This window comes from Vitis riparia, chromosome 4 (assembly GCF_004353265.1).
Source record: "Vitis riparia cultivar Riparia Gloire de Montpellier isolate 1030 chromosome 4, EGFV_Vit.rip_1.0, whole genome shotgun sequence".
Taxonomy (NCBI): Eukaryota; Viridiplantae; Streptophyta; class Magnoliopsida; order Vitales; family Vitaceae; genus Vitis; species Vitis riparia.
Window position 1 is genome coordinate 21,829,583 of NC_048434.1, and position 14,943 is coordinate 21,844,525.

The 14,943-nt window shown below is 33.9% G+C and overlaps 3 protein-coding genes across 6 annotated transcripts in view; 1 reads left to right on the forward strand and 2 right to left on the reverse strand.

Moving 5' to 3' along the window:
- LOC117911997 (phosphoinositide phosphatase SAC6) overlaps positions 1 to 4,757 on the forward strand; it is a 44,829-nt gene extending 40,072 nt beyond the window's left edge. The window contains exons 18-22 of the mRNA XM_034826398.1: positions 103 to 175; positions 1,490 to 1,583; positions 2,102 to 2,194; positions 3,010 to 3,076; positions 4,357 to 4,757. Of these exons, the coding sequence (XP_034682289.1) occupies positions 103 to 175; positions 1,490 to 1,583; positions 2,102 to 2,194; positions 3,010 to 3,076; positions 4,357 to 4,487 (458 nt within the window). The 3' untranslated portion in view covers positions 4,488 to 4,757. The remainder of the gene's footprint in view (positions 1 to 102; positions 176 to 1,489; positions 1,584 to 2,101; positions 2,195 to 3,009; positions 3,077 to 4,356) is intronic.
- A 966-nt stretch (positions 4,758 to 5,723) lies between these two features.
- On the reverse strand, positions 5,724 to 6,835 carry LOC117911998 (dirigent protein 19-like). Its single transcript, XM_034826399.1, has one exon. The coding sequence runs from the start codon at positions 6,572 to 6,574 to the stop codon at positions 6,014 to 6,016; it is 561 nt and encodes a 186-aa protein (XP_034682290.1). The 5' UTR covers positions 6,575 to 6,835; the 3' UTR covers positions 5,724 to 6,013.
- Positions 6,836 to 9,651: 2,816 nt separating this feature from the next.
- On the reverse strand, positions 9,652 to 12,416 carry LOC117912461 (pentatricopeptide repeat-containing protein At2g13600-like). Of its 4 annotated transcripts, none has more exons than XM_034827043.1 (2): positions 12,403 to 12,416; positions 9,652 to 11,646 (listed from the first exon to the last, which is right to left on the reverse strand). In XM_034827043.1, exon 2 carries the CDS (start codon positions 11,643 to 11,645, stop codon positions 10,527 to 10,529), a length of 1,119 nt encoding a protein of 372 aa, XP_034682934.1. In that variant the 5' UTR covers position 11,646; positions 12,403 to 12,416; the 3' UTR covers positions 9,652 to 10,526. The 4 variants fall into 4 exon arrangements, with proteins under 4 accessions (XP_034682934.1, XP_034682930.1, XP_034682931.1 ...); XM_034827039.1 differs by lacking the exon at positions 12,403 to 12,416 and having other exon boundaries at positions 9,652 to 9,865; positions 10,410 to 12,320; XM_034827040.1 differs by lacking the exon at positions 12,403 to 12,416 and adding an exon at positions 11,738 to 11,827 and having other exon boundaries at positions 9,652 to 11,649.
- Between the last annotated feature and the right edge of the window lie 2,527 nt (positions 12,417 to 14,943).

The following is a 14,943-nucleotide window of genomic DNA, read 5'->3' on the forward strand; positions in this document are numbered from 1 at the left end:
TTAGATCATCCTTACCTTGTACTGTTAACATGGTTTTCCTAGCGTGTGAAGCAGCTCTGAGTAGTTTTGCATTGACTGGTTTGTTTTTCTTTGTGTTTCTAGTGTGGGCTAATCATGGTGATGACATTAGTATCCAATACTCTGGTACTCCAGCTTTGAAGGGAGATTTTGTCAGGTACTTTTCCATGGATCTCGCTTCTTTGTGCAGGCTGCTCATGTGATCTTATACTGGAAAATATCAACCTAATTGAGGTTACGGGTGAATATTTTTGAAAATTGTCATCTTGAATCTGCATATTGAACATGAATGTCTATGTGTTGTTTTTCAAAATTGGTTAGCCTTATGCTGCTGGGGCCACCTAAGTGGACACTTAATGATTCCCGCTGCTATATATGCTGACATGAAATTGTTTACTAGAGATTCATAAAGTTGATACAGAAAAACAAGTTTTAAGTGGAATGGCTACTTTTTCAGAATTTCATTGATACACTGTAGTTTTATAGTTTTTGTTTACAAGGTATGCTTGGTCAATATTCCATAAACCCCACTTCTTATAATGGATGAACTGCTGTGATAATTAAGCTAATTTAATTGCCGGTTTCATATCAGTTCTTGCAGATCCAAAAATACCCGTTTTAATTTTGCATCACCCATTACTTGGTATAGTTTACTCTATTTTTGGCATGCCCCACTTCACATTGCAAATATGTGTTAATGATACGGATATGTATTGGCATGATAGCCCATAGCTTGTAACCATAAAGAATTTCAGAAACTCTGTTCTGTTCATGTCACTTCTTCCAATGTACTTGCATTATGCCCCCTTCTTTGTAAAAGCATGTTTTGTTCTATCTATACAATTATTATAATTGGTGTTTGTTATGCTTTGAAACTTTCATGTCCTTTCCAGGATTTTGAGTGCACTCTATTTGTGTATCATCATGTCATAAGGATTAACTGAGTCTTAATCTGAACTACTTGTACTTGATTTATTTTTCATATTCCTATATACTTGCATTATGCCCCTTTTTGTTAGGTGCTTTTATTTGCACACAGTATCATTTTATCTTTTTTGCTATGAAAAAACTGAGTATGAGTTACACAGTTTATTGTTTATCTTCTCTGCATTCTACTATTATGCAGTTTCTTCATACTTACAGTAGAAAACTACTTTACGCATGACATTTGGAATGAAACCATATACTTGAGTTTCAAATAGCCATCAGAGTGACGGCTACACAATGTTGAGGTAATAATAATGATATCCGGAGTGAAAACATATGCTCTAGGCTATGAGAGTGTGGCCAAAGACCTGGGATCAAATCCCACTTTCATCAATGTTGGAGAGGTTTATAGTATGGGGAAGGTGACCTCTTTCTGAAATCCAATGCCACCTCTCCACTAAAAATAAAAAATGAAAAGAGAAATATGATATGGAAACCTGTTTTTGTCTGTACTATACGATTTCCTATTTGGTTGTATTTATAGGTGTGGCCAGCGGACAGTTCAAGGAATTCTTAAAGATGGTTGGAATGCCCTCATGCGTTATTACCTGAATAATTTTCATGATGGGACAAAACAGGTTGGTTGGCTTCACTCATTCATTTCTTAATATGTTCCCTAGAAATTTTGTGTCCCCTGATTAGTGTTTTTCCAGTAAGCAATCAAAAGCTTTTTGGGACATTGCGCATATGCACATGTGTAATTGGTCTTTATATGCAATTTGTTTTACAGCTAACCTTATGTTTTTTGCAAAATCATAATTTGCATAAATTTCTTATTGGAATATTTGTTCTACATCCCATTTTTTGCATCAGTAGCATGTTGGTGCAAAGCTGGCGAAAAACAATAATCTTATATTTCTTGCAAAATCTCAATTTGTGTAAGGTTCTCTTGAGATATTTGTTGTACATCCCTCAATGTGATGAAAGATTTTTAACATGCTGGGATGATCATCAGTTTCATTTATCACTTAATTACTTACTGATTTTTAGGTGAGAGACCTCCTATTTTTCCTTGATGTCACTTGTTCCTTCATTCTACAATTTTAGTCCTGATAGTACATGTGTTTTTTTTCCTGTTTATGCCACACATGTGAAGGATGCCATTGATCTCCTGCAAGGGCATTACATTGTTTCTGTCAACCGGGATATGACCCCCCCATCCCAGAAAGGGGGCCTTGAAGCTATTGCTGTGAGTACTGTCCAGATGACAAATATTTTGTTTTACTTTCTATAAAGAAATTTGAAAGCAGCTCTTATAATTTCTGGTAGCTTTGGGAGTGAGTCTCATAATATAGCATATGTATGTGAATTTGGGATGCATTTACCAATCCACTTGTCTATCTGTTTGTCAAATTCTTGAATTTTAAGCAGTTATCCTTCATTTTCATTTCATCCTACCATACAAAGAACGGTCATTTCTTACCTCATCAACAACCCTAGAACCCTTAATGGTTTATGACCGATAAAGGTGCATTCTTTGAATTTTGCTGCAAATGATATTCCACTTGGTTCTTAGGAGAGTGCAAACCAAGTTTGGGAACTTCAAACTCCATCTGTGATATGATAACTATTAGTTGTGCGGTTAAGTTTGTTCATTCTAATCAATTCTTAGGAACTTCTTGTGCTTTGTTCTTACTGGTGATTTCCTTTCATCTTCATCTTGCCTTTTTAGAACCCATCAGTAGATTGTGAATGAACTTTGATGGAATACAGCATTGTTGTTAGGTATAAAATGTTTCATGCATGCATCATAAAAACTTCTTTACATCTAAATATATCATGAATTCACAAGGCCAATTCGTGCACCATATTCACAGTTGGTCATATTGATAGAATGTGTTATTTAATAATCAGAAAACTGGATTTTTACAGATAAATCATGTTCATATGTCCCACAATTCAAGTTATTATTATTTTCCTGTAGTTATATTTTTATACTATTGTCTATTGGTAAATTAGCTTTTCCATTCTTTACCTGCCTAAAACAGTAATTTCATGTTGCAGTCAATTCGGCTGGCACTATCACTGGTCTTCACTGGCTTCTTTTTTGCGACCATGTCACTGAGGCAAGGTGAGTTGTCTTTCTTTGTCTATGAAAATGAATAAATCTGTATCAGCACAAGCAAATAGTACAAATAGTTTATCTGAATGTTTTGTTCCATGGTTCTCACCAGAGGGGGCTGGGAGGAATTTTCTGGGGGTTTTAACACTTTCAAAACTTGTAGGTTGTGCTAGGCAATGCCCCTATCCTGTTAGCCTTGGTGACTCATTGATTTAAAAATCACTAGCAATCCTTTGAGACAGTCCCTTCATTTGTACTTCCAAATTTTATTTATTTCATTTATAAGACTATATCTTGAGGGTTAATAAGCCTTATGCCTGAGATGCCAAAAAATCAATAAAAATAGGAATACTGAATACTGAAAGAAATTGAAGACGTTTTAAACTTCCTCTTAGGTATTTCTTGCTGTGGTAAGGAAGAAAACTCATCTTTGAAGTGTGAAGAACTTAAAAGGAAAAAGGAAGATACAAACACATGCACATGAACTCTTAGATTGTTTAAATTTGGAATGGGAATATATTTTTTTTGGGTTATCTTTTCTTTTTTTCCTTCTTTTTGTTTCTCCATTAGAAATAATAATAATAAAAAAAGCATATATCTATCTTATCTTTAAGAGAGCCTCTGACAAGGAGGAAAATCACCTTTAAGTTTCTTGGCACTATTTTGATAGTGATTTAGAGATGTAGAAGCTCTTTCTAATACTTGGAAGCTCTTAGACTACTAATAAGTTTTAAAAATCACTCTTAGAATTATTTGAAGTGATTCTTGGACAATCACTTAATAGATGTTCTTCCAAACTGACTTCATTTTTTTTTTTTGTTGTTATGTAACACATTACCTAAAACATTATTTATAGTTCCTTTTTGGTTTTTGGTCAAATGCTAACTGATTGGCCCTGGAAGCATTTCTAATAAAAGTGCACAAAGGTGCCACAACATAAAACACAATTTAACTGAATTACTGCAAAACGGGACTGAACAAATCTTTGACTAGCATTAATTAAATAGGGGGTTGATCATATTGGTCATGCTTGAATTGCCAGTCATAACACCAGATTGATTTAGCACCCATACCCATAGTGCATACATTAATGTCTGAAACAGCAATTGGATTCGGTTATACCAGCCAGACAAATTACAATTGCATTTTTTCCTACACTGAAAAATTCGCATTTAAACTAGTTGGAGCAAAGTGGAAAAGCAAATGTTTCTCAGGCTTTTTATGCGAATCTCTGTCAATTCTTATTCAATGGATAACAATGTTAGATGACTGCTCTTCTATGTTCTCAGTTGGAACCGATGTACGCCACCTATTATTTGCGGTTATGTGGGCGGCCCTGAGTTTAGTGATAGCAACATTTGTAAGGGCAAATGGCCGGATTTTCTGCAATCGGCCTCGTCTGCACCAGCCTCGCCGTTGACTCAGTATTTGGAATGCCTTGGCCTGTGGAATATATGCCAAAGGTTATTATATTGATTCTTTAAATTGTTTCTGTTGTTGATTCAGTTTTGAATTGTTTATTGGTTTTATCTAAAAGATCGATGATGGCAATTTGTCTTGGGACTGCCATCTCCGCTTGTACTAATGGAATTTTCTCCCACAAAATTCAAGCTGAAAGGAAAACAGTATGTAAATTGACCTGTTTAATCAATACTTGGGCAAGTAAGTTTTATTTTGAATTTCAACATTACACATTTTGCAATCACCAACGAATCTGTTTGTTCTTTTTTGATGTATGGTTTATATCATCGAATGCAACTAGTTAGGCCTGGGCACATTCTTGGGAGCTGGCCTAAGCTGAAATGTCCAAGGCCCAAAATTTCCTTGGATTAAAGTCAGTCGCAGGGTTTGAGCTTGGCACCTCACAATGGGAGTAGTGAAAAGAGGAGATGTTACAAATTAAGAGAAAAAGTACGGAAGTGATGAGAAAACTTGAATACAAGCTAGTCCTGGGCCGAGACTGTAGTTTATTTGTCAGGCATCAAAGATCAAGTCGATCCAATAATATGGTCCCTTAGGCCTTACTCGTGAATCAAGCTGGACTCTAAACTCGAATCAAGGCTTCCTCGGGCTTCAGACTTGGGCACATCCTCAGTTGAAGTCTCCGGCCTTGTCCAGCCGAAATTCAAATGGTGACGTAGTTGTGGGACCTAAAGTAGGATCAAATCGGGCAAGGAGGCCATCCTGAGGGACCTCTATGGCTATCATGCGGCGGGCTCAAACCTTGATTTAAGGTTTAGGTTAGCCCAGAGTTGGTCTAGTTGGGAGTAGGTCCAAAGGGCATTAGTTTTGGCAGGGTCGGTGGGAGCTTCAACTATAGGCCTAGGGCTGTTCTATTTGATTTAATTATGCGCATGTTCAGACCACATTGATATATAATAATCATGGATATTGACTTGGGATCACATTTGTTAGGACAACTGTCTGCCTCAGGCGCTGTTGAAAACAATGGACTCTTATATTTGTGGGTAAAATGCTGGGTTTTGAAAGAGTCTTGATATAGCTTGAAAGGGGTCATTTACTTGTGTTCTCGGATGAGATCCGTGTATAGAAATTAGGGGGTCTCATGCACTGGAAGATTCTTCAGGGAATCAATTTAAAAAATGATCACTTGCACCATCTAGGTGAGTAGCATTCGCCTTGTATGTTTCTTTACATCATCCCGTGCGGTGCTATGTCCATGAAGCAGGCGAAATTCTCTTATTATTTTGTGGATATCATTACAGATATTTATGGCCAACAAGTTATTTCCTAGAAAACAAGAAAAAAAAAAAAAAAACCCTAAAAACTGAACTGGAAAATAAAACCTCCTGAGAGTTTTGAGGAACCTCACAGTGGAACGGGAAAAGGATTTACCAAGAACGCAAGGTCCTTGAAAATCTTAAACCAACCAAATCAAGATAATATTGAATTGGAACAGTTGGCCCTCTGAGAATGCTAAGCCATCTAAGAGGAAGGTTTCTTGACAGCATAAGGAGGCCAGTAAAGGTGAAATTCAATCTTGTACACAACAGTTTGACCCTGAAGATCAAGTGGCGAGGAGGTCACATAGCCTTGCACAAACATGAAATCGCCGGTGCCTCCAACCACAGGATGATCAGAAGGCTTGATGTTGTGTGTGCCTCCCACAATGGAAATTGATCCCACATGCCGCTTCATCCGTAGAGTGATCTTCGCAATTGAAATGCTCTGAAGCCCATCGAGACTAGATGTGATGGAAGTTCCTTCTCCTATTCCAATAAGTTTCGAAGACCGGTTGGCAGTAACAGTCAAGGGATCCTGGAACACAAACAAGGTGCCGAAAGGGGTTGTATTTTGGCTAACACCCGGTCCTGCCACTCCGTTCACTATGATATACCCAGTCTTATTGATGGTTTCATGTTGAAAGAGTGTGAAGTGGAGGGACTTGAGACCACGGTGGTGAGAATCTGAAGTAGAGGTAGTCTTACATAGGAGCAGTAGGAAGGGAAGAACGACAACAACACAATGGCGCAGGGAGAAATCCATTGCAATGGTGGTATTGAGAGAAGGGAGGAGGATGATGGGATCAATTTATACCCAAAATTTGGTTGACGAGTATGAATCTCGTGAGCCTAGTATGGACTGTTGGTAAGCGGCGTTGACTCTCAGGAAGTGGGAGTAGGAAACATTTATCAACATCTCAGCCGCTAATCTTTGCGATAGGATGCTACGCTGCTAGTTAATTTCAACCATTGCCCCATCTGAGGAGTTGAGGTTTGAAGACTGAGGGAAAACGGAGGCCGACAGGTTTAGTTGAATGTTGACTTTGAAAGGCTACCACCACCACCTTCCTATGAATCGTGATGAAGACAGCACATATATGAAGTTGTTTTCACAAACAAGAAACCATATAGAAATAGAAGAGAACGCCTGCCCCACGAATGGACAAAAAGACGTGGGATGACAAAACCCAATGAACTAGAAGCCCCTCAAATTTGGTTTTAGTTGCAGCCCAGATGTCTTTTTCTTAATTTTGAATAACCTCTTAATGAGGGAACTAGAAGCACCTACAACCTGAGTCAAGGAAGGCTCTTTCCATATGAAACAAAGGGTAGGCATCGGATACTTTACCCATGTTGACCGGTGGATAAACATATGAGAAAAAACACAATATTTATTCTATCATATTACTAAATAACTTTTATTTTCACTGTCCTTCTATTGATCAAATTCTTGTAGGCGATCCTTTTCATATCAATCTTTGAAAAGTACTCTTGGACTAACTCAACTTTGTAAAGACACGCTAGTGGAATGGTCTTCAACTCTCTCTCTCTCACTATTCATTTGTAGGCACATGAACTCACACTATGAAGAAGGTTAATTAGGACCGTTCTAAAGGTAACAGTTGATAAAATGGATAATTCCACCGACCACAGGCTCTCAACATGTGATATTTATAGGGATTGTATATCACCACGACTACTATTATATTGGATGTCTAAAATAAAGATAAAATATAATTAATTAATTAATTAGTATTATTAGACCACTTTCTTACATTTTCCTTTTTTCCTATTGGTAGTAAAAAATGATTAATTATATAATAATATAAAATTAGTTTTGAAATACATCCATTATGCATATGTCACACTGGTCAATAAATGATTTACCATGCTTTGGTTCAATTGTGTCTTAAAAGGACACATCATATCTCAAATAATATCCTTGAAAATCATAATATTTTCCTACGCGCATGTGATGATAGGCAAAATATAGTGAAAAATATTGTGATCATAAATAGAATACATCTGTATTCAAGCCATATGCCACCTCTCACTTGGTAGAATTGAGGAAAATATTTTTGTATGAGGATAAACCTTAAAAAAAGATTGAAAGGAGTTTCAAAACCTAAAATTTTAGTTAATATTTTGTTAATTAAATAAAAGGAAGAGAGAATAGCTTCTCCAAGAAAAATCTTAGTACCTCTAACATGAACTCAATGGCTTTAACAACCTCCTTTGAGTTATGGTTTTTTCTCTCTACAATCCCATTTTATTGTGGGGTGTTAAAACAACTAGTTGTTGTATGATCGTATTTTCAAGTACATAATCTCTAAGGTTAGGGTTAAAATATTCTCTCTCATTATTAGTCCAAAGCACTCGAATTTGAGTTTGAATTTGTGTTATCATCATAGTATGAAAAATTTTAAAAATCTTTTTTATTTTTTCTTTTTCTTTTAACAAATAAATGCAATAAACTCCAATATGGTCATCTACGAAAGTAATAAACCACTTAGCTTCTATTAACGACACGAGAGTCCCTAGCAAAATGTTAAAGCAATGTGAGAGAAACATTATAAGAAATGAAGTTAATTTCGTATGCAAGCAAATGATGTTTTTGTTGACCATGCTAATGGTTTGAGGTGGACATAATTTATTTCTCTATCAATGTTCAGGTATGCGTTGGGAATGGGAGTACTTCACCTTGCTCAAAAGAGAATATATGTATATGACTAATTGATAAACATTGATAGAGATAATCAATTGAGGGCACCGTCTTTAGCTAAATTGTTATGCACATGTATTGCATGTTGTGATGTATTATGGGCAAAATAGTGATTCTAAAGGTGACCAATAGTGGACATTGAACAATTGCATGATATTCTCCAATAAGAATATGAGTAAGTAAATAAATACTTAAACATTTATCTTATCATTTTACCTTTATGTGTCATACAATAATTTTTTTTATAACGATCTTGATTTTGATTACTGGTGTTTCATGCAATAATGATTGTGGAATGTTTTTAATAAAATATATAGAATACTTGATGCATGATCATCAATTCAGTTCACTAATCAATGCTTGTATGGATTGCTTTAGAAAGAAAATGACAATAGAATTGTTCCCCTTCAAGAATTTGCCTATGTAGTGGGCTTATATGTTGTTGGGGGATGACTGCTAGTTTATGTGAATTTTATTTGGTGTTCAAAGTTACGATTTTTTTAATGTAGTTTAATATGTGGATTTTAACTATACATGTAAAGTTATCATAATGAAGTACAAGTAGATATTTTTAAGTGACAATTTAATCATATAGGTAAACATTTTAATTTTAGAGGACTTACCTAACAGCTCTTTGCAAATGAAACTTAAACCGACAAAGGTTTAAGCTCTTTCTAAATGAAAATCAATCATAAGTTAAAGGTTACATGAACATTTTGAGTGAGAACTTAACTAGAGTTAAGTTCTTAGTTAATGTAAGATGTTAAGTTTAGGTGAAAATTATGATTGAGAACTTAACTATAGTAAGTTCTTGATAAATGCCACTCAACCATAGTTAAGTTAAGGTAAAAAATTATAATTGAGAACTTAATTGTAGTTGAGTTTTTTGTAAATGCAATTCAACTGTAATTAAATTCAGGTGAAAATCGTGATTGAGAACTTAACTTTAGTTAAATTTTTTGTAAATGCAACTCAACCATAGTTAAGTATATTTAAAAATTCTTATTAAGACTTAGCCCTAGCTAAGTTTTTTGTAGATGAAATTCAACCATAGTTAAGTTCCCATAAGTCAAGGATCCCATCAAAGCAACAATATACAACTATATTAAACTTGACCATACAATATTAAAATCAACTTCTTTATTTATTTTAAAATTTATATACAATAAGAAGTGTCATTTAGTCGCACTCATGAGATCTGGTCAATAAAGGTGTAATTATTCAGTCAGTTGGGCAAACCTTTTCGAAAAGGATCCAAGGGAGGCAAGAGAAGAAGTGTTGTTTGCAAGCGAGCCCAATAATGCCACAAGGCGGAGATCCGATCAATGAGACCTACACTCATAGGAAAAAGAAATAATATACAATATTCCTTGCTAGACTTTCCTTTTCCGCTAGCAAGTTTTAAATAAATGAATTAAGAAAGTAAATGGTGAAGTGAGGTTTTAGATTTTCTTATTATGGAGGAAAAAGGAAAAAATAAGATGATGATACAAAAAATAAAATAAAATTGGTTGTTCATGTCTCTTAATATCTTTTCATGGCCAACAATGAAGAGTAGTGGGAAGAATAGTTGAAACTTAGTTTTTTTTTTTTTTTCCTTTTTTCTACGAGGGAATGAAGAGAACAAGTAAAAAGATTGCTGAATAAAAAACAAAAAAATGATATGCAAAATAGAGGAAAAGTTGTGTTGGGGACACAAAAAGAAAAAGGGTATTTTCGTCTTGTGGGGATGATTTTATTTGCCTTTGGACGGGGTGGGGTGGGTTACTTTTGCAACTAGGGGTGTTATTTTATTAATCAAATAACCCCCCAAAAAATCCACTTTCTAAACCTAAAACACAGTATGACACACGGCAAAAGAACTCATATATCTTACCTTCTAACCATCTCTCTTGAGAAGATTTTTGCTCAATCTTTCTGTGACCAACACCATCGAGCATGATCAGAAAGCTTTTTATCCTTGCATAAACAACTACAATACCTGATACCAAAATCAAAATACTCCATCTTCTTCAGGAAGAAAAGAGCTGTGGCAGGGTAGATATCCAGAATCATACATTTGATCTACCAGGTTGTGAATCACTTCGTATACCTCTTTAATCTGACAATGGAACCTTTCTTTGGCAACAAACTGATGTCTTGTATTCCTCACTTCAATCCAACTGCAAGCTGCTTCTTTCCTCAAACCCCTCTCCATCATGAGTCTCCTCACCTGACGAGCTTCATCCCACCTACTAGCTGCTGCATAGATATTGTGTAGCATAACATATCTTGCAGCATTTCCAGGTTCCAATTGGAACAGGACTTCAGCAGCCCTCCTAGCCAGATCCATATTCCCATGGATTCGACAAGCACCTAAAAGTGCACCCCACATCCCAACATGATCTGATCCTTTAGGAGCTCTCTTGATTAAACCCATAGCTTCCTCAAGTCTATTATTCCGCCCCAGCAGATCGATCATGATTGCATAGTGATCTGATCTTGGACACACACCATAATCCTTCTCCATTGACTCAAGAATCCGAAGTCCTTCAGATACTAGACCAGTGTGACAACAAGCAGATAGCAAACCAAGAAATGTGACATGGTTAGGTCTTATGTCTGCTTCTATCATCCTCTCAAAAACAGCTAGTGATTCCTCCCCATGCCCATTCTGAGCAAACCCAGTTATTAATGAGTTCCAAGAGACAATATCCTTTTCATGCATCCCTTTAAACAACGTTGTAGCAGATCTCATTTGACCGCATTTGCAGTACATGTCAATTAGAGCATTGAGTATAAATATATTACAAAAGTAATCTATACATGTGCTTCTAATGATATGCCCATGAATCTCTTTCCCTCTTGCAATAAGGGCTAGATCTGCACAAGCACTGAGAACACTGGCAAACGTGAAAGCACTAGGTGGGATCCCCTCTTCCCTCATTTGCTCAAAAAGATGCAAAGCTTCATCTCCACGCCCATTTTGTGCGAACCCTGCAATCAAAGCAGTCCAAGAGACTGTATTCTTGTCTTGCATTTGACTAAATAGCCAATGAGCATCTTCCAATCTCGATGCCTGAGCATATGCAGCAACCATTGAAGTCCACGACACAACATCCCTTTCAGGCATTCTACTAAAAATAGAAAAAGATATATCAGGTTCACCACATTTCCCATATGCATCAACCAGAGCATTGCCAATTATAATATTAGAGTTCAAACCAATTATGATGGCTGCTCCATGGACTTGGCGTAAAAGTTCTGGCGCACCCAAGGAAGCACAACTACCCACTAAACTAACCAGTGTAAACTCGTCAAAAAGCACATTGGTACACTGTTTTAGCATCGTTTTGAATACATTTAATGATTCTTTGCGAAAACCATGATGGCCTAATCCAGAAATCAAAGAATTATAGCTCACAAGGTTTGGTTTGGGCATTTGATCGAGCAAGTTGTGAGCTTCGTTGAACAGGCCAGATCTAGAGTATGCAGAGATGACTATGTTCCATGAGTGAGTGTTCTTGACGGGAAGGTCATGAAAAACTTTGTGGGCACTTTGAATGGAGTCACATTTGGAGTAGAAGTCAATGAGACGGTTGGCGAGGAAGGTGGTGAAGATGAGGGCAGTCTTGATGAAGTGTGAGTGAAGGAGCTTGCCCAGCTTGAGGTGTCTGGTTGTGATACATTTTGAAATGAGAGAGGAATAGTGTTGATGTGCGGGATCAAGGCTGGACAAGGTTTCGTTCAAAACCATGGCACGTCTCCTACCTTCCTCACCCTCCTTCGCAAGGGCCAAGACCATACATAAGGGATTTTTTCTTTTTTCCCTTTTTAATAATTGTACAACAATTAAAAAGACAAAGTAATTTGTTAATGGAAAATATTACCATTGCCGATCAAGATATTTGACTCGTTGAAATATGAATAAGAAAAATTTACGATACAAATAAATAGAATCATGCATATATATAATAAGATAAAAAATTATTATAAATACTATATCGTTTGATTGATGATATTTTTTTTTTACAGATATTTAAAAAAAAAAAATTCCTATTATGAGCAAATCATCATTAAAATACAGGTGTAAAAATGAAAAATATTTCCAATACCATTCTAGTTTACACAGCAAAAAAAGTATGAAAGTCTATATTTTAGAAAAACATTTTTGGCATTAATATCTTTTAAGAGACTATTGGGTTTAACACTCTCCAACACTTCAACATTATCCTTTAATATAATTAAAAAAATTGAATAATTATCATTATTTTAAAAAATATATATGCTTTTATTCTTCATAAATAGAAATCAAGCATTAATTTTAATTTTTTTTTTTTTAAAAAAAGAAGTCAATAAACATAAAAATAATTATCATTATTTTTTTAAGATAAACTTAAAAATAAAAGAAAAAAAATTGCCCTTAGATTAAAATTTAATTGATTTTTAAAATAAATTTACAATTAATTGAAATATAATTTCTTTTCTAAGCTTATTCAAATTATTATGAAAATAATATCTATTATTATAATAAAATTTAATTTTTTATTACTTAATTTCTAGTTAACCTGTAATTTGAGATTATATTAATTTTTTGAGAAAAAAAATTGTGACATACTTCCCAAATAAAGAACATGCAACATATTACCAAGACCCTTTGAATTTCCATTCTAACTTTTCATGTTTTATTTAAAATATATATATATATAGGATGATATTAAATTAATTTTAAAGATAAAATTGATTTATTTTTCTATATCTTTTTTGCTCTTCTTATTAAGAACATGATTTCAAATTATGAATAAAATGATTAAGTTTCAAGATAGAAGTAAACATGTTTTTTAATTTTAATTTTATCTAATAAATTATTTTAAAAATTAAAAATAAAATAAAAAATTTTATTTTAAAGTTTATTTGAAAAATAATTTAATAGATTCAAAATTAATACAATGCTTCTTAATGTTTTCCCTTCGAATAAAAATTAAAAGTTGAAATGAAATAAAATCCGTGACGATTTTATGTTTACATTATAAAATCTTATTTATACTAAAATGGTCTTTGAAAGAGTGTGGATCCACTTTTTTTTTTATTTCCACTTAATGATGAGACCCATTTTTTATTTTCAAAATTGGAGTCTCCACTTATTTTTAAAGAGAAAATAAAATAAGAAATAAAACTCTATTGTGATTATTTTTTTTTTAAAGAAAATATGTCTACTAAAAACAAGTCAAAATTTAAGGTCGGGTCACTTATTGAGAAGGTATAACAAGGGAAACACCCTTAACCGTAAAAATATTTCTACTAAACAAGTAGAGGAAATTATGACAATTAACTAATTGATTGTAGATATCTGGAAAAATTCAATACAATGACATATACACGAAGATAGAGTGAAAACTAGACTACAAGTATATGTAACAATGGTAGAAATGTACAAATTGATTTATAAAACTGTTTAAAGAAAATATTTGATTATTCTAAATATAACAACACATTTTCAAAAAAATTCAAAAGAGTTCATTCACACAAACGATTTCAAATGAATGATGTGAATTTTATTTGCAAAAAAAAAGTTTTAATTCATTTACAACAAATGATTTGAATTATATTTATTTGCATTCAATTTTATTTTTTTATTTTTTTAAAAAGTGATTTTTTTTACTTGTTTTTATTAAAAGAAATGATTGGATAAAACTTTATTTAAAAAGAAGAGTTTCAATTTAATTTTATTTACAATAAAAATAACTTTTATCCAACTTTTTTTTAAAGTGCATTGATTTCTCATTTGCAATTCTTTTTAATGCACCTTCAAATCCATCCTATCTTTTATTTGTTTTATAAGCTAAAATTCTCTCTAGGATGTAAGCATTAAATTTTTTTCTTATTTACTCATTGATTACAGTCAAAATATGTGCTCCAATGACACATAAATACTATGATTTAAACATTATAAAAAGGTTTGGATTGCCCAACTTGACTTAAATTAAAGTTAATACCCTAGTTATAGATTTAACTTCTATTTTGAGCTTAATTTCAAGTTTAAGAGATGAAAAGAATGCTAAGGGCAAAATAAAGGAAAGGATAAAAAATACATAAATGAGATACTCAAGGCTTATAGAACATAAGAAGACATAAGCAAGAGCAAGAAGATTGAGTCATGGCATGAAAAATGAGGAACGAATGTTATGGAAAGAGTTGAAGAGCAAGCAAACGTGATAAAGAAGGTTGAAGTTCAAACATTTGAATTAGAACTCAAAATCTAACAACAACATATACTTTCAATTTGAAGTAAAATCTAAAGCACTTCTTAGGATGTTTTTAGGCTTGCTATATATAGTTTTGAAGATTGGGAAGTTAGGAGTCTAATGTTTCAAATAGTGTGCAAATTGAAGCTGAAATGAGGAAAATATGGGTAATTGAAATGAACTATG

Excerpts from the sequence above, each read along its gene's own strand:
- LOC117911998 (XM_034826399.1), bottom strand. The coding sequence starts at position 6,574 with ATGGATTTCTCCCTGCGCCATTGTGTTGTTGTCGTTCTTCCCTTCCTA.
- LOC117912461 (XM_034827039.1), bottom strand. The coding sequence starts at position 12,317 with ATGGTCTTGGCCCTTGCGAAGGAGGGTGAGGAAGGTAGGAGACGTGCC.